Below are 20,923 nucleotides of genomic sequence, written 5' to 3' on the forward strand. Positions count from 1 at the left end.
AACTTGGCTCTTTGCTTTATGTAGATAATTTACTCCTAAACACATCGAGTGCAACTCTCTAGGATTCTCTAAATAAATTGAATAACAGCTGTAACAAATTTGGCATGAAAATCAGGAATAAAAAGATCAAACTATGAAAATATGCAGGTGCACAGAAAACTTCAGCTGTATTCTGAATGAAGATCCCATAGAGCAAGTAAAATATTTCAGCTATTTAGACACAGTTTTTAGTGAAGGTGATAAGCTAAATATGGAAATAAACAGAATAAGCATAGCTGGTATGGTGGGGGAGCCAGTCGAATAAATCTATATGGAATAAAAAAGAAATTAGACAAAACACTAAACTAGCAGTATACATTACAGTGGTCAAACCAGTTTTAAGGTATGGATCTGAGAGCTGGGTTAGAAATTTCTAAGAACTTTTCTAAGAACTCCTACAGATATAGGAGTTCTTAGAAAATTAGGGGCCTGAACAGATGGAATCAATCGCAGAATATTAAAATGAAGACACTTGACAGGAAGAAATTTAACATTGTTAGCATCAACAATGTGCGAGCAGGGTTAATCTAAGGTGGTAGTACTATGGTCACTTAAATAGAATGGGAGAGGAAAGGTTGACAAAACAGGTGTTTGATGCCAAGAAAAAGACACAGAGGAAGACCAAGGTCTAGGTGGATTGATTCAGTCAGAAGCAAATTAGAAGAAAGAAATGTTAGACAGAAATGACAATACTGGAGTGCTGACAAGTAATAGACTAGTTTACAGGAAAACTGTTACCAGATTATTTATTAATGTAAACTTAATTAGCCTCGTATTTCAACACTAAATATGCGTCTAATCTTTTTGAATGGCAGGCAGTCTCAAGTAGAATGATGTGGGCAAATATCAGAATGGGTAACTGGACATTAAGACTTATTTGAGCTTATGGTCCCAGAAGGTTCTATTAAGGTAGAAGTGGAGGAATTTTTTGAGGTTTTAGAGAAAGCAACTGACACAATGAAAAAGGAAAAGTTTTTGTTGGTGATCTAAATAATAGAGTAGGAAATGATTATCTGACATAAAAAAATATTTTGGGAAAATTTGGAGAAAAGAGCAAAGCTAATAATAATGGCAAATACCATTTGGATTTCTGCTCAGGATATGGAGTGGTTATTAACTAACACAATGTTCCAACATAAAAATGTGCACAAATTAACACAGAGTAGAGGCAAGGAATAAGAAAAGTGTCACTGATTATGTTATTGTTGGCAGCAATGTTTTCTATCTGGTGCAGGACACTAGAGAGTACAGAGGATTTGAAACTGGAAGTAATCACATCTTAGTCCTAAGCAGGATACAACTGAATTTCATATTGAAAAGAACATAAAAAAAAGTTTAAAGTGAATAAAAGTTGGGCAGCTCTCAGATATGATTAAAATACACAAACATTATTCATGAAAAAACGAAAGTGTTTGAGAACAGGAACCAAAGCTTGGAGATTCAGTTGCAAGCCATGAAGAAAACACTGACTGATTCAGTCAGAGAGGCATGTAATGAAGTTGTCTGCAAGGATAAAAATATCAGAACTCCATGGTGGACACAGGAAGTTAAACAGGTATTGAAGGAAAAGAAGAAAGCAAATAAGTCAGCTTCTGCTCTTAGAGAATACAGAGACAAATGTAAAAAAGCTAAATACTGTGTAAAACTAGCTAAACAAAAGTCATGAGAAGACATTGACAAGAACATAGAAAATAAATATCAGGAAGGTGGCAAAATATTCTGGGGGCTGTTGAAAAAAGCTCAGAAATGAAGGAAAGAGTGCTGTAAAAGGAATTGCAAATGATAAAGGTGACCTGAAAATTGTAGAAAAATACATATCCATACTTGAAGTAGAAAAAAGCCATCAAAAGCCTAAAATGGAAAGGCAGCAGGAGTAGATGATATTCGATCAGAAATTCTTAAGTATGGAGGTATAAAAGTCTTACAGTGGCTGCACGGCATAGTTCAGAATGCCTGTACAGAGGGACGAATTCCAGATGATTGGAGTAAAGCTCTCATAGTACCTATACACAAAATGGGAAATAAAACTAATCATCATCATCATCATCATGCGTATCAAAGATTTAGGCCTCGCATGGCCTGTTCCGACCTTAGAAGTCATTGTTGAATTGTTTAAGAGGACGTCCTGGTTTTCTTTTTCCTAATGGCTGGTACTTTAAGGCTTGTTTTGGTAATCTTTGTTTTCATTCTTTGAACGTGTTCTATCCATTTATGTTTATATTTTTTAATTTTTTCTATTACTGGTTCTTGGTTTAATTCTTTCATAATTTCTTCATTTTTTTTGTGATCAAAATGGGGTATACTTTGCAGTTTTTTCTCATAAACTTCATTAGTGCTGTTATTAATCTTTGTCTTTTTGTTTTATTGTCCAGATTTCGCTTCCATACATTAAGACTGGTAGGGATAATGTATTGTATACTTTTAGTCTGGTTTGTTTTTGAACTAGGTTTGGTTTAAATATAGAGTTAATTACACCTGTTATTTTTAAATATTTTGCAATTTTTACGTTTATATCCTTTTCATATGTGATCATACATCCTAGGTAGTTAAATGAATTCACCTGTTCTAAGATCTTGTTATCTATTACTATTTTAGTTCTTGCTGGATCTTGTCCTTTAAAGGCCACAGTTTTTGATTTTTCTGTTGATATTATCATACCATAATCTTTGGCTATCTCATTTAGATCTAAAATAGCTTTTTGTAAGTTATCTTCAGAATTTGTAATTATTATTTGGTTTCTGCAAATAGGAGTGTGTTTAAGTTCACTGTAGGAGAAAGTTTAATTCCTTGATGTAAATTTTTATTCCATTTTATTATTATTTCATTTAAGTAGATATCCCTGTCGGATCCCTTGGTTTATCTCTCTCGTATATGATAGCTCGTGATTTAATCTTATTTGCATTTGATTATTTTCATATATACTTGTGACAGTTTTTAGGAGATTATTTAGTATTCGTCTTTCTTTTAAGATGTAAATAATATGTTTCTTTTAACTTTGTCAAATGCTTTTTCAAAGTCAATAAATGCAATGTGTGTTTCTAAATTGTATTCTCTTCTTTTCTCTATTATTAATTTTAGGCAAAAGGCCGGGTCTATACATGATCGTCCTTTTCTAAATCCATTCTGTACTTCTAAAATAAAGTTTTCAGAATATTTCATTAGTTTGCAATTTAAGATTCTGCTATATATTTTGTAACAGGAATTTACCATACTGATACCCCTATAGTTTTTAGGGTCATCTCTATTACCTTTTTTAAAGATAGGAATCACAATTGCTTTTTTCCATTCGATTGGGGTTGTTGAATAAATTGAAAACCAGATGAATAAATTTTATTTTAAAATAAGTCTTTCTTTGAATCTTGTTCTTGCGTATTTATATAGTTCTGAACCTAGCTCATCTTCTCCAGTTGATTTTCCAGGGAAATAAAACTGAATGTGAAAATTACAGAGGCATTTCCTTGATAAGATTTATGCAAGTATACTTGGGAAGCAGTTGAGAAGGGTCGTAGAAGGGAAGCTTGGTGAGAAACAAGCTGGATTCAGGCCAAATAGATGCTGTCAGGAACAGATTTTCACCTTATAACATATAGTTGCAAAATCGTTGAGAAGTCATGGGAATATGACAAAGATTTGTATTTAAGTTTGTAGACCTCCAAAAGGCATACAACCAGGTGCTAAGAGAAAAGCTATTCAAAACACTCCAGTTATATGGTATCAACTGGGCATTATATCAAGCAATATTTAGCTCATTTGAGTTGTAAGTCAGCAGTTAGAATTGAAGGAAGCACAGGAAGATGGTTTGATATTGAATCTGGTGTCAGACAAGGATGTATACTATCCCCTCTGTTATTCATTATTTATATGGATCACATTGGGAAGGAAAGCAGTAATAAACCTGATATCAAAATAGATGTTAATATACTGATACCTATACTATATTAATGTCAAAACACTAAATTAGATGTATACAAGACAGTGTTTAAACTTATCTGAAAGCTGGGTTAGAAATAAAACACTTAACCAAAGACTAGAGACCACTGATATGAGAGTCCGGAGAAAGATTACAGGTGTGAACAGATGGCATCAATGGCAAAAATTCTCATTTTTCATATCATATTAAAAATGAGAATATTAAAAAAGAACTTAACATTGTTAGCATCCAGGAATGTATTAGCAGAGTTAGTCTCAGGTGGTATGGTAACTTAAGCAGAATGGGAGAGGAAATATTAGCAAAACAAGTGTTCTCTGCCAGGTTGGTAGGAAAAAGACCCAGAGGAAGACCAAGATACAAGTGGATTGATACAGCAAAAAGTGCCTTAGAAGACAGAAATATAAGATTTGATAATTTGGAGTGTTGACAGATAAAGATTGATTTGGGGGAAAATTGTAGATACGAAGTTGATAATTATGCAAGTTCTTCATGTAGTACTATCATAATATCCTGTACATCCATTGGGGGTACATGTCAGGAATTTGATGATGATGAGCTTCTGAGAGTTGGATTAGAAATAAAGCAGACAATGAAAAACATGGACAGAAAAAAAAAAATTAGGGAAGTGAATGGGTGGCATCAATAGCAGCATCTTCATATTAAAAATGAAGATACTACTCTGCTTACTAAAGGGCTAAGGTGGCTTGAAATAAGTTCCCGGTTAGGTCTCTCTCTCTATCTAGAAGAGAATTTCTGGATATGTAAAAGAATAAACATTAAAAAAAAGAAAACAAAAGAAAGCATAAATAAATAAAAAAATCCATAGCCTACTGACTGTATTCGTGTACTATATATAGCTTTGCAGCCTTGCATACATGGAAATCACATTAAAATAAATCACACGCATATACAATGAAATTGATATAACATTTGGATATCACCAAAATAACAGACCTCATCCTTGCGTAATGAGGTTCAATGGCCTTTCAGGGCAAAATAACTTGATTAATGCTCTAATAGGGCAGTTAATCCTATCTACATGGTATGTTATGATTATTAATTATGTCGTTCTGGCCAGTTTGCCTATTTTGCATGATGAAAATTCTCATTTTCTGGAAAGAAAAATCTTCCGGCCTTCTCTCTCTTCTCTATTCTGTGTTTGCGTGTGAGCGCCTGACTGGCTGGCTAACTCTTAGATGGAATTTGGTTTGAAAGACCAAAAGGCACTGCAAAACCAATAGTATACGGAGGCTTCAATAATGTGGATGAGAAGCATAATTCCATCCATATGGCCTTCTGAGTCATTATCATCATCAAATTCCTGCCATGTATCCTCAAGGATGTGTACAAGATATGATAGTACTACATGAAAAATTTATATCATTACTAACTTCCTATCTACAATTTTCCTCCAAATCTTGTTACCTGTCAAGACTCCAACATTATCAGATCTTCTATTTCTATCTTCTAAGGCAATTTTTACTGTATCAGTCCATCTATATTTTGGTCTTCCTCTGGGTCTTTTTCCTGCCAACCTGACAGAGAACACCTGTTTTGCTAATCTTTCCACTTCCATTCTGTTTAAGTGACCATATCATCTCAGATTAGCTCTGCTAATGCATTCTTGGATGCTGACAATGGCAAGTTCTTCCCTAATATCATCGTTTTTAACATGATATTGCCATTGATGCCATCTGTTCATGCCCCTAATCTTTCTCAGGACTCTCATATCTGGGGTCTTTCAAGTGATTTACTTCTGGGCCAGCACTCAGATCCATAATTTAAAATTGATTTGAGCACTGTCTTGTATACAGCTAATTTAGTGTTCTGACTAATTTCTCTCATATTCCATACAAATTTATTCAATTGACTTCATACCATGCCAGCTTTGTTGATTCTGTTATCTATTTCCATATTTAATTTACCATCTTCACTAAAAATCGTGCCTAAGCAGATGAAATCTTTTACTTGTTCTCCATTCACAATGCAGTTGATATTTTCAATTCTTCTGCCTATTTTTCATTGTCTTTGTCTTGTTATTGCTGACCTTCATATAGTCCAACCACATAAGTGAGAGCTGTCGTTAGCAGACTGCCAAGAAGAGTCAATTCATGTTGAAGGGTAGAAAGAAATAAGATGATGTACAAATTTGTCACCAACATGCAAAATCACGTGCTTTATACGTAAAACTTTCTAACTGTTATACAAGCAAATTAGTTACCACTTTAAAAACTACAATGATCATGAAAGAGAAGTTAATTTTCTGATGTGTAATAATAAACACTCATCCCACAATATGGATTGATTTCCCTATTATCGGAATGGATTCTCCTTCTTTTGACATATGCAGAAGTGTTGAAGGGTCTCTTATCTGTGGGTGTACTATACCAAACCTATTACAACAATTATTCAATGTAGTCAGGGAATCTTGCAGACTTGTAGCGGATTTATTTAGAAGTATAACATCATCTGCATAAAGTAAAGAGCTGAGATTAACATCTCCAATAATACAGTTTCCCTTCATAATGTGATCCATTTAGATAATGAATAACAGAGGGGATAACGTACATCCTCGTTTGACACCAGATTTAATATCAAACCATCTTCCTGTACTTCAATTCTAACTGCTGACTCACAACTCAAATAAGGACTAAATATTGCTTGGTATAATGCACCATCGACACCATACAACTGTAGCGTTTTGAATAGCTTTTCTCTTGCCACTTTGTCATATGTTTTTTCCAGATCTACAAAACTTAAATACAGATCTTTGTTATATTACCATGATTTCTCAACTATTTGTCGTAAAGTGAAAATTTGATCCTGACAGCCTCTATTTGGCCTGAATCCAGCTTGTTCTTCGCCAAGCTTTTCTTCCACAATCCTTCTCGACTATTTCTCAAGTATTGTTGTGACCTATTCTTCTTATTCTATTCTATTAACTTTCTTATACTTTATATTCTACCACCTGCGCCATTTATGTTGTGTCCCATTTTGCGATTTTTATTCTATTTTATGATTTCCTCTTATCTGTGTTCTTCTATTATCTACACACGAGATATCACCAAAATTTTTACTAATACTTAAGTTATTTCTCCCCTTAGTACCCCTAATATTTGTATTTATACTGCGCCTTTTGGGATATTTAGTTTAAGATATTATATATAAAAACAAAGAGAAAGAACTCAAATATGTCTGAAAGCAGAAACTATGTTGCACACTTTATCTCGTTTCTTAACATTAATTTCCCGCGTGATTAGGTTCGTAATTTTTCAAGTGGTGCATTGGACAGCAATTTCAGACAACTCTTTTATCATTGAACAAAGGTTTATTAAATTCTTTAACATAGTACAATTCAATTTTTGTGATTACTCAATTCAATGCTAAACTAAATACTTACAAACTAACATTAGCTTATTACACGTAATTAGGCTATGATCCTATAATGGGTATTACAATCATGCCGCCAAAACAATTCAACACATGAATTCATTTGACATGGACAAATAAGATTAATTCACACTATTTAACTATTCAATCTTAAGTAGATTAACTAAACCATTTTCAGTACTAACGCACAACTATGACATTTTAACTTTCTTACACATTACAATAGATATGCAAAATTCTCAGGACTTTATAATTCATATAACATCAACACTAGCCAGCTTACTTTTAATATATTCTGTCAGATACTAAAGTCCTAGTATAAATTTTCCTTGGTCACTTCAACAATTCCGTATTAGAATAATGATACTTATCACAGACAAAGTTTAGTTAACATTAGATATATTTTACAGTACCTTTCTTTCTTGGGATTTTCATATGGACCTTTACCTTCTTCTGACTGAACTATCTTGATATAACCTCACCAATAATCTGCTTCTCCTACGTTCCTTTTGGAATAGAATTAGGCTTATGCTTGCTTAACTTTTCGTAACTCCGAACACACTTTGGATCATCTATATAACAGCTGTGCAACTCGCCACGTGGACGTCGATTTCTTTACTTCTTTCCCCTTCTCGTAGTTGTCACTGAAGTCGAAACACAAAGAAATGCCTTCTTTTCCTCGACTTTATGGCATTCTTCGCTTCTTACACAGGAAATACGGAATCGAAATCCCGCTCACTTTCGTTTCCGTGTTGTGGTGTGGAGATATAACCCCTACCTCGCCACTCAGGAAAACATTGTGAAATCCCTACGAAAGAGCTCGCGAAGGGCTCTCCTGGAACAGAATCCAAACCAAAACCAAAAAATCCTTGTGGGGGGGGGGGGGGGGGGGGTTTCTGACCCTTTTATACCTGTTCTCCTAACGGCACTTTTTCTAACTTCTTTTCTCCACCCCCTACTTGTTTTTACTTCACCGACCAATTAGAGTGGCGTTTTTCTGCCAAATGCCATTTGATCGGCGAGCCCGTAACGATGTCTCAATCCGGGAATCGGCCCTTAGCGATAGTCTGTTGTTTTCCTTTGCTAGCCTCTAATTTAATCCCCTTTCCAAATTTTTTCTATGAACTTACTTAATAACTTAATCTCTAGCCTCTCACATACCATCTCTTATGACTAATCCTTTTCTGTCTTATTTATTTAACTTTTCTCATTTAAATCATATCACAATATTAATATATTCTTTCTTTTGTTAGTTAGTTTAACAAAAACCTTTATTTTTTTTAATATATTTTATTGGATGCAAGAATCTTTCTTTTTCTTTTAATTAATTCAACTATTATCTTTTATGCAGGGTTTTTAATTTATTTTATTTATTCTTCATGTTACACCATGATAGCTGAGAATTTTACATTCTTAAGATATCAGGGTGTAACAGTATGCTTGTGTAAATCTTACCAGAAACACTCAGTAGAGAAATACCTCTATAATTCTCACATTCAGTTTTATTTCCCTTTTTATATATGGGTACTATGAGAGCTCCATTCCAATCATCTGGAATTCATCCCTCTGTCCAGGCATTCTGAACTATGTAGTGCAGCCACTGTAAGACTTCCATACTTGAGTATTTCTGTTCGAATATCATCTACTCCTGCTGCCTTTCCACATTTAGCCTTTGATGGTTTTTTGAATTATTAAAGAAAATATAATAATGCACTTTTTTTTTGGCCTTTAATACAGTGATCAGTGGTTAATTAACTAATTATTTGTGTGTGTGTGTGAGAGAGAGAGAGAGAGAGAGAGGGGATCAATTTATATTCCAGCATACTTATGCACTCAACCTGATTTGGTTCTCTGTGAATGGTTTATACAGTCCTCATGTTCGCTTGGAAAATGTTGTTAACATAATAAGTTTGTTTTTTAAACGAGCATTTTGATATATTAAGGCTATTGCAGCAATATTTGAAAATCCACAAAACACTTTAAATACATGATATTAACTTACATGAAAGATGCTAAAAGGAAAGGTTCTATGGAAGGTGAATGATTTTAAGAAAAGCTATATAACTGATTGCATTTAAATTCTGCTTTAAATAATACTGTGCCACTTAATTAATAATAGTGAATTCTTCCATTCTTATTGTGATTTAACAATAATACTTGAATGCTGATTCGATGGGATATGGGTGAATGCCAGAATACCAGAAACAAAATCCTAGTTGTGTGGAATGAAACTGTTTTTTTTTCTTTTTTTGAATAATAATTCTTGCATACCATTCCCATTTTTGTCTAATTAGGTTGAATGAGTGGTGATTAAATTAAATAACATATAAATTGCAAAAGAAAATACTATAAAATGACTGAATAATATGAAAATAGTTATTACCAGATCTCTTGAAGGATGACCTTTCATATTTTTTTCTGCTGTTTTGCTCTCCATCTCTGCTATGTCTATCCTTTTTCCAAAAATGTGTCCCTTTTCTTGAATCTGAAATATGACTAGGAGACTGTCTCGAATGTACATGGTAAGATCTATAGTGGCTTTGTGAATATTTACGCTCAGTACTTCGAGATCTATGTCTGGGCCTATAAAATAAAAGAAATGTAAGACAAATCAGATTTATTAGATTTAACAGCAAATTAGATTAATCACCCGACACAATTTTACATCTGAGTACTTTTCAACCTCTTAAATTTTTATTTTTTATTCTTAGAAATAATTTAGGAACATGGTGTTTCCATGAAACAAGACAGATTTTTTTTTTGGCTATACTATACACAAAATTAGGTAAAATAGTATCATTTTAGCCACTTGAGTATACTCTTTCCAGCAAGAACATGCATGTTGCAATAACTTTGTTAGTTCTTTCATAGACACTGCTGAATGAGATGGTGTTAGTGCCTTCTCTCAAAAATTCGAAAATGTAACAAACGAGTGGTGATTAAATTTTATTTTAAACTGAGCAAACTGCACCTCAAAAACTCTTTAAATAGTGTACAGGGATGATGGCTATCACATACATGAGTTTTTGAGGTGGATTGCTGATTCTGAGTTGGTAGAGATTCAAAAGAAGATGATCTCACAACCAGGAAGGCCCATCTCAGTTTTGGACTAATGAAAATGTGAAAAAAGTTTGTAAGCTTGTTGTTAGCAATTGTCAAATCACTACTCAGACAGAAGTTAAATATCAGAAAGAAAGCAGCCAGTGACATTTTGCTGGAAAATTTAGTGAGGGGATAGGGGGGGGGGGGAGAGAAGCATTACTGCTTGCTTTCAAAATTTAGATGAAATGATTGACCAACATCATACTGTTTTAGAGAAATTGTGACTAGTATAAAATCATTGTCCAATATGACCCAGAAGCAAAACAGCAATCACAGACATCTCTATGACTGCATGGTCTAAGTCAAAATAATGCTAATTGTTTCTTCTGAACATCAGTGAAATTGTTCAGGTGAGTGAAACGTTAACAGTCAGTACTATTTCTAAGTTAAGCAATGTGTGGATTAGCACATAAGATGAGTGAGAGAAAAATGTAAGAATTTTGTACAGAGAAAGATTGCAAAGTAAATTTGTAGAGAGAAAAATGTAAGAAAGCTAAGCATTGTGTAAAATTAGCTAAACAAAATTTATGGGAAAACTTTGATAAGAACATTGAAAATAAATATCATGAAGGTGGTAAAATATTCTGAATGCTTATTGAAAAAGCTCAAAAATGAAGGAAAAATGAAAACTGAGGATAAAGATATTGATATATGGAGTAATTACTTTGAAAGATTGCTAAATGAAACAAGCAGTGACAGAATGGTGGTAGAAAACATCCAACAGGAATGCCATCTGTAATATATCTCTGTACTTAAAGTAGAAACAGCCATCACAAACCTGAAACGTGGAAAGATAGCTGGAGTATATGATATTCAACCAGAAATGCTAAAATATGGAGATATAAAAGTATTATAGTGACTACACTGCATAATTCAGAAGGCCTGGTCAGAGGGTAAAATTCCAGATGATTAGAGTAGAACACTCATAGTACCCATTTATAAAAAAGGGCAATAAATGTGAATGTGAAAATTATAGCAGCAATTCTCTATTGAATGTTCCTGGTAAAATTTATGCAAGTATTCTTGAGAAATGGCTAAGAAAAATTGTGGAGGAGAAGCTTGGAGAAGAACAAGCTGGGTTCAGGCCAAACAGAGATTGTTAGAATCAGATTTTCACTTTAAGACAAATGGATGAGAAATCATGGGAAAATAACAAGGATCTGTATTTAAGTTTTGCAGATCTGGAAAAGGCACATGACAAGAGGAAAGCTGTTCAAAATGCTCCAGTTATATGGTGTAAATGGGACATTATATCAAGCAATACCTAGTCTCTATTCGAGTTGTAATTCAGCAGTTAGAATTGAAGGAGGGACAGCAAGATGGTTTGATGTTAAATCAAGTGTGCAATGAGGGTGTACATAATCACCACTGTTATTTATTATCTATATGGATCACATTATGAAGAAAAGTGGTGAAAACCTGATATCAAAATTGGAGATGTTAATGTCAGCTCTTACTTTATGTGATAAGCCTGCAAGATTCCCTGACCAAATTGAATAATTTGCTGTAATAAATTTGCTATGAAAATCAGCATTAAAAAGACAAAGATAATAAAAACATCAGCTATTTAGGCACAATATCTAGGGTAGGTGGCAAATTAAATTTGCAAATAGACAGCAGAACTAGCAAAGCTGGTATGGTAGGAAGTCAACTGAAGAAATTTATATGGAACAAGAGACAAATTCGTCAAAACACTAAACTAGCTATATACAAGACAGTGTTCAAACCAATTTTAACTTATGGATCTGATGGCTCGGTTCGAAATAAAACACTATCAAAAACTGGCGACAAAAAATATGAGAGTTCCGAGAAATATTAATGAAATGAACAGATGGCATAAACGGCAGTATCATATTAAAAACAAGGTTATTAGGAAAAAACTTGACATTGTTAGTAGAGGTAACCTTATGTGGTATGGCAACTTAAACAGAATGGGAGGGGAAATATTAACTAAACAAGTGTACTTGTTCTTTGTCAGGATGGAAGGAAAAAGACCCAGAGGAAGATCAAGATATAGGTGGATTGATACAGTAAAAAGTGCCTTAGAAGACAGAAATATAAGATCTGATAACAGATTGATTTGGAGGAAAATTGCTGATAGGAAGTTAGTAATGGTGTAACTTTTCATGTTGTACTATGATAAAATCCTGTACATCCCCTGAGGGTATGTGTCAGAAATTTGATTATGATGGGTGGGTGGGAGTGGAGTAGTACTAAACTTCAGCTGGCTCTTGTTGCATAACAATGCACCTTCAAATTTTGCATTAGATAATGTGAAACAATTTCTTGCTTCCGAATCTACTACAGTGCACAAACAACCAGGGTATTTGCTGGATGATTTAGCAAATAGCTTTCTTTCTTTCTTTTTTTGAAATTGAAAAAAAATTTAAACAATACCAGTTTGACTTAGCAAAGGTCATCCAAAAGTGTTTGACCACCAAGTTTAATGCTATACCTTTAGATGCATACTAGCAGCATTTCAAAAATTTGTATGAATGATGTAAACTTTGTATTGAGTTAAGGGAGAGATTATATTGAAAATATTAATAAATGATTCATCTTCCTGTAGTTTCTCTTTATTGTTTTATAGGAATTTTGCCTGATTGTTTAAGTACCATGCTCTGTATCTTGCATACTTTTCAGTGTTTGCATGTTTACATAATAATTTTATATGACTGCTGACTAAGAGCGTGATATTATGATTCCATGTTTCTATAGTCAGATGAGATTCTGTTTGCATCTAATGTGTGGCACATGACAGGTTAAAGAGCTCAGCTATAACTAGAAAACATTGTGCATGTGCAAAACATTCCAAGTAATGCCATAAGCATATGGATCATACTTTTAAGAACCAAGTAGACAATATTTTAGTATGTTATATACATATCAAAACTTAACTTCGCTTACCAATAATTTATCTGAAGAGTAAAGATAAAAATGTATATGAGTAATGTGTATAATTCCAGGAATATATTACTGCGTGATGAAGATACCTATATCAAAAAGTGAAGTTTTGTGACTCACGTCAAACAACTTCACATATACAGAAGTTTAGTAAATAACATGGTATATAACCATTATAAGCCAGTTAGGTCAGAAGATGAGAATAAATAGATACACTAAGAAGAAAACATCAGTGAGAAAAACAGAATCAAAAGCAAAGCTAAAAGACTGCAGCATAATTAACAGATGTTATACATCTGTTAATTTCAAGGTATTCCTGATAAAACATAATTGTTATAACTTCCTATTAAGATATTTAAAAAAATGCTGCTCTGGTTGGTCAAATGAATTAAAACTCTGTTGCCTATCAGCGAACTTCTGCAACCCACAAACTTCCTATTGTCATAGTGAGCATTCTACATACCATTCACCATCATAATCACCAGACCTATGCTAATAATCCAGATGGGTGAAAAACTTGACGTTTTGGGGGAGGGGAAGAATCCTAAGAGGCTCAACTTCAGTTAAAATTCCTTATACGGGCTCTTAGGATTTTAGATAGACTTGAAACCAGATCTTTACAACCAAAGTTTCCCAAAGACTACAACACCAGTTATTCAAGAAACCCATTAATGGATTCCTTTTCTCTTTCTAATTGATTCTCTCATTCCTCCTCACATATACCCATCCACAGCAATGACATAGGCATTGCACTCATTCTTAATATTAGGTCAACATATTAAAAAAAAGTGTCAATATGGTATTACTGTAAATCCTGTTAGCTGTACCTCAACTGATGCTTCATATGTTGTTTGGTGCTTTTTAAAATTCTATTGTGGTTGCTTCAAACAGATGACATTCTGCTGTCTGAATGAAAACTGTACAGACCTTGCATGTTTAAGTGGTATCTTGGCCAATATGATATTTCTTCATGTTGTACCATTATAGCAAATAGAATACAATTTGGTCAGTGAAGTCTCAAATTACTAGACTATCCTCATCTGTTCAGCATCCAAATGATACTTACTAATCAGGTGCACAATGAGAAGCTGAGATTGAAGATTAGAAGCTTCAGTCAGTTCTCCACATTCTTTATATGCTATTTATCTAGCCTTAGTCTCTCAAGCAACCATTTCTGGACTTTATTTCAATCAGCAAAACAAATACAAATATTTTATTCTGAAACTTCCTATCAAGATGAAAACTTTTTCGCTGCCTTTCCTCAATACCTATATGAAATCTATTTTGCATTGCTGCACAATGCATAAAATGACAAAGATTAATATTAAAGAGCCCTGATTAACTAACTTTACAAATAATATTAAGTTAAATAAAAGTAACTACTTAATTACCTGGTATTTTGGTCTTTATTCTTACTGAAGTTACTTTTAGATCTGTCTCTATTTCTCTGATAGTTCTGGCTTCTTTCCCAACTTCTAGAACGGCTCCTTCCTTGATTATCATTATTTTTCCTTGTTCTTTCTCTAAACCTATCTCCATCATGCCTTCGATCATTACCTGGCCTCCTCCTGTAATCATCCTGTAACCTGTTTTCAAAATTCCTCTGTCGTCGTCTTCCATCTTTATCTCCATCCCTCTGTTTTTCCCAATCTTCTCTTTCTTTGTCTCGTTTTGTCTATTATTAACAACAAAAACAAACATAATTCAATAAAATGATAAAGCTTATGATATTAAACAGCAATAAATGAAAGGACATGAAATTCTAGAAAAATTTTCTTCGCACTAATATCAAACTTGTTAAGAAATAGTTAAAGCAACAAAACTAACATTATGGAAAGACAACAATAAGAAAGGTTCAATATAACCATAGAAGTACCTTATAGACTGAGATTGAAAGTGAATTCTGCATTTTATATTTCAGAAAGCATGAAGAATTTTATAGTAGAGAGCAAGAGAAATATGAAATAACAGAGCAAATAAATTAATGCAAAACAATGATTAATGGTTCAATTAGTATACTGATACTAGGGATGTCCAAACTTATGTTGACTCTTGAAACTAATATACAGGTTATCTTTTTTTTAAAAAAAAATAAAAAATAAAAGTTCTTTATTTAGCATATATAGACGGTATATTGTAAAATTAAGCATAAATATGATCAAAAGGAAACAGTGTTTGTGAAATCATCAATAAAATGTTTCCAAACTGATTGTCTCAATTTAGAATTGAAAATACATAAATAGAATAAAAGGAACTATAACTGACTGACTGCACAGAGAAGATCCAACCCCACCCCCTTTAAAACAAGGGAGGGTGAACAAGTGCCTGTGGGCAACATATCATGAGCAGGCTCCATAAAGACCATACAAACTTATTATTATTAAAATATAATCTGATTGGGTCCATGAACCAATCTTAGAAAAACTAGGCCTGCACACATTTGGCAACTTTGAAAAGAAGCTACATTATCCAATTCAAAAAAGCACTACTGGATTTAACAAGGATTTGTTCCTTAAACCCAATTGAACCCAAGTTACTTCACTTTAAGTAACATGGGTTCAATTTGGAAATGAATACCAGACAAAGAAATGCTTAAAAAAATTTAGAGAAAAGAGCAATACTAATAATAAGTACCTGCTGGATTTCTCTTCAAGACATGGATTAGTCATTACTAATGTCTAACGTCATATTCTGCATCAAGGTGTGCACAAATTCACATGGATGAAAACACAAGAAATTAGAAAGACAACAGTCACACTGACTATATATATATTGTTGATACCAAAACTATCATGGTGATTCAGGATATAAGAGATTATATAGGGATGAAACAGGAAGTGATATTATATATATATATACACACACACACACACTAGGGGGGGCTACAACGCCCAATCCCCCTCATGTTCCAGACTGGTAGGCCGGTTCTCCTTGAATTCTGATGATGCGACACTCAGGGTAGCCCCTGAGTGTCGAGTCTTCAAAAGGGAGGGTCTCCACCCCCCAACCCCATGAGTTCCGGACTGATAGGTCAGTTCTCCTTGAATTCTGATGACTCGACACTCAGGGTAGCCCCTGAGTGTCAAGTCTTCAAAAGGGAGAGGCTCTGCCCCCAACTCCCTGAGTTCCAGACTGGTAGGCCGGTTCTCCTCGAGTTCTGATGACTTGAAAGGGTCCCCCCCCCCAAAAAAAAGAATAATCTTCTTCTAACTTCTTTGGTACAATAACCATCTTTATCAATTCAGGATCCTAGGAATGATCCTAGGAAAGACAAAGACAAAGAAGAAAACATTGATTGATTCTGCCAGAGAGGCATGTGGTGAGGTTGTGTTCAAGGATAAAAAAATCAGAAGTCCTGTCTGCTGTTCATGGTGGTACATGAACAGCAGACACAAAAAAAAATCCTGTTCACAGATGTTCTAACTACAATATATCAGGTATATGTCCAAGATATCATACAACATATCCCATAGCACCCAGGATTCAAATACGTCATTGTCTGCATCAGTGATAGTTTGGTGGGAACAGTGGCACACCCAGGGAGGGGGCCCTGCACTTGGTGCAGGGCCCCCTTGGCCAAACACTAGAGACCACTGATATGAGAGTCCTGAGAAAGATTAGAGACGTGAGCAGATGGCATCAATGGCAATATCATGTTAAAAGCGAGGTTATTAGGAAAGAACTTGACATTGTCAGCATTAACAGAGCTAATCTCAGGTGGTATGGTCACTTGAACAGAATGGGAGAGGAAAGATTAGCAAAACAAGTGGTTGGCAGGTAAAAGACCCAGAGGAAGACCAAGATATAGGTGGAATGATACAGTAAAAAGTTCATAAAATACAGTAAATATCATCAGTTATATTTTAATTTAATTACAGCCCAGTAGTTTTTAATCCTTAAACACCCTATTGTATACACACAAGGATTCCAATGTAAGCACGTGCACTAATGTTTTGAATGTAATTCCTATCATTGTTTAATAATTGTATTGGTGATGTCTTATGTTACTCAAGACAAAATATTTACATATTAAATATTATTACTGTGGCATACATGTGAATTTTTATTTATGGGTGCATCCATTTCATTGTATTTGGAAAATATGTACATGGAGACATTTGAACAAACAGTCATCAACATGTATTGCATAAAACTAAGACTTCAGGTTAATTATGTAGATCTTTGTCAATTGGCCAGTCTCAGAAGATACCTTCCACGAGTTTATGGAATTCCTCAACTGTTGAAACCAAAAAATCCAATTTACATTACAAGTATATAAGGACAGATCCCTCCCATTCTAGATGTTCTCTTTTCATTCAACGTCTACAGAAAAAACTCAACACAATACGAAATCACCCCCCCCCCTCCCTGATGAAAAAATAAGGCCATTACAACAGAGTGATGATGACAAAATAGAAAAAAAAAATAACATTTTAAATCCATTCTCTCAAAAAATGGATACAATCTCAGAAATCTCAACAGCATCTAAAATAGGTCATCACATATTCCATAGCATATACAAAAACAAAGAGCCACCATAGCTCAGTCAGTATAGACAAAGCCCTTTGGTTGGAAAGACCTGGGTTCGATTTCCATCAGTGATGTAATGAACTTTTATCTGGTCTCTTTCAACTAAAGGTGATTTAACTGGTCTCATATGGAGGTGAAGGGTTCCCCCCAGTAACTCTGGTTTTTCATCCCTCAAAACAGGCAAACTGGTGCCATGAACACACACACAGCTACAGTCACAAAAAATATATATATATATACTATGGCAAGGAAGGCAACGGGAAACCACCTTGCTCACAATCATCTCCCTAGTATGGCAGCATACAGCTACCCGCATCAACCGTATGGCTGAGGGGAATAGGATAGGATACAAAACCAAAACAACTGCAAAAGTGCTGTTTATTTACTCACCATCATCATCATGCATATCAAGGATTTAGGAATAGCATGTTGTATGCAGATGACATTGTTTGTGCAGAATCAATAGAAGAAGTGGCACCCAAACTGGACAGTTGGAGGAAAGTACTGGAGGAGAAAGGTATGAGACTGAGCAGAAGTAAGATCGAGTATATGTGTTGCAAAGTGGATGACAGCCAGGAGGCAGATGTGGAGCTGGAAGGAGATGTCATCAGGAAGGTCAGTGACTTTAGATACTTAGGTTCAACAATGAAAGAGGATGGTGAGGCTGAGAAGGAAGTGGGATGCAGGATACGAACAGGATGGAAGAACTGGAGAGAGATGGCTGAAGTGTTTTGTGATAAGAGGGTGCCAATCAAACTAAAAGGCAAAATCTACAGGACAGTAGTGAGACCAGCTATGACATATGCTTTGGAAACTGTGGCCCTGAGGAAAAATAACATCAGCAGGATGGAGGTAGGGGAGATGAGAATGCTTAGGTGGATGTGGGTGTGACCAGCAGGATCATCTGAGAAATGACTATATAAGGGGAACGGTGAAAGTTACGAACTTGCGAGCAAAGATACAGGAGGCCAAGTTGAGATGGTTTGATCATGTGATGAGGAGGGAAGAAGAGTATGTGGAAGAAAGGTCATGCAGATGGATGTGCAGGGGAAGAGTAAGTGCGGATGGCCAAAGAAGAGATGGAGGGAGATGGTGGAGGAGGACTTGAGGATGAAGAACTTGGATGTGGCTACAGCCCAAGATAGGAAGCTGTGAAGGAGACTCACCACAAACAGCAACCCTACTTAAGTGGGAAAAGCTGCAGAAGAAAAGAGGCAAATGACCTGTTCCGGCCTTAGAAGTCATTGTTGAATCGTTTAAGAGGATGTCCTGGTTTTCTTTTTCCTAATGGCTTATACTTTAAGGCTTGTTTTGGTAATCTTTCTGTTTTCACTCTTTGAACGTGTTCCATCCATTTATGTTTATATTTTTTAATTTTTTCTATTACTGGTTCTTTGTTTAATTCTTTCATAATTTCTTATTTACTTTAAAATGCAATGCAAAATGTTGCAGATAAACTAGAAAAAGTTTTAAAACAATACAGCTTAAAAAGCTGTATTTTGATGACTACAAAAAAAATCCATAATGCTAAGATTCCTGGAATAACCTCACTTGCCACTTAAACAACTGAGAGTGTGCAGAGTTTTCTGTATTTGCAGCATTTGTTATATTGGACAGATGGGTCAATCTGGAGAAATCAGTCAAAAAGAACATGGTGAGCATGTGTAGAAAAAATGGGCACATAAATCAGGACTGGCATTTCATACCATCAAAGAAAAACACCAAGTAAATTGGCATAAATAGAATTCAGTTATGTACATAGATTTAAAGAAGAGAGCAAAATGACACAATGCTCTTCTCAATGTAATAAAAACCAAGGTCTTATCTTAAATAAACTATGGGCATGGATGTTTGTGATTGTCTTGTCTTTAGGTGGGAGATGAACTGTCTAGAGCAAGCCATAACCTTAATTGGGTGTTGACGAAAAAACCAGGAGTTTATAATATTCACTGTTCCTGTGGCATCTGCTAAGTAGGCCAGAGGGGAGATTGGGAGAAATCCACATGAGCGAACATCAAAAGGATGTATAAAAAAAAAAGAGAGAACATAAGTCTGGCTTGGGCATTTCATACAATTTTTACTGGTCATGATGTACTCTGGGACAGAACAAACATGTCCTACATTGATAAAAACTGTTTCACAAGAAAATTCAAAGAGGCAGCAAATATGATCAAAATTCCTACGCCATGCAACAAAAATCAAGGTTTGATTTTAAATCAAGTTTGGTCAGAGTTTATTAAAAATTTACCCAGTTCAGACCTCGAACAGAGTGAAAGTGAACCACAGAACGCGACATCAAAGAGCATTGTTTCCAGCTAACACGCACTAATGGTTGTATAGATCTGTTATTCGGTTTTTTTAACGAACTTTTTTGATGTTCATAATACCAACAAATGAACTTGTTTTTTCATAATTTTTATACTTTGTGCTTTAGACTGTTAGTTTAAATTCTCTTTACCCCTGAAGATGTATGTTAGTCTGATGACTAATGAAACTTGTGAGGTTTTTTAGTACTTGCTTAGTTTTAAAAAATAGTTTTTTTAAATAAATATGTGATCACAAAACCAGAATAATTCGACAGTACACTTCTATTTTGCCTCATTTAATAAACCTTGAAGCTTTCAACCAACATCAAGCTTTGAAGACCTATATCTAATAACTTAAGCATAAGTAGTCTCCACTAAAGATGAGAGTTTGTCTTTGTGAAGACAAAGTTTCCACTCCTTAAAAAAAAATAAAAAATGTGTTTTTACACATGAGAGTTAGTCATAAAAACTAGGTAGAATTTAATTGCTGTATTTATAAAACATTAGGTTTTAGAAAAGCCAATTGACTTAGTCATGTGTGAGACCAACTGGTCAAAGGTGCATAAAGCATGAAATAATACATGCTTTAACATTTAACATTAACAATTTTTTCAAATTAAAATATGTGATTATCCATTATATGCAATTATTGGAACCCACCTTACAGGATCATGATTCAAGAGTTACCACAGCATCAAAAATGCAGTATCAATTTTTGGGG

At 34.4% G+C, this 20,923-nt stretch overlaps 1 protein-coding gene across 1 annotated transcript in view; it reads right to left on the reverse strand.

The window, feature by feature from the left end:
- Window positions 1-20,923, reverse strand: part of LOC150097117 (luc7-like protein 3) — a 202,468-nt gene that overhangs the window by 65,789 nt on the left and 115,756 nt on the right. The window contains 2 exon segments of the mRNA XM_090407037.1: window positions 9,744-9,943; window positions 14,758-15,041. Of these exon segments, the coding sequence (XP_090263163.1) occupies window positions 9,744-9,943; window positions 14,758-15,041 (484 nt within the window).

This window comes from Typopeltis vanoorti, chromosome 17 (assembly GCF_054136105.1).
Source record: "Typopeltis vanoorti isolate ZY-2024b chromosome 17, IOZ_Tvanoo_1.0, whole genome shotgun sequence".
NCBI lineage: Eukaryota > Metazoa > Arthropoda > Arachnida > Uropygi > Thelyphonidae > Typopeltis > Typopeltis vanoorti.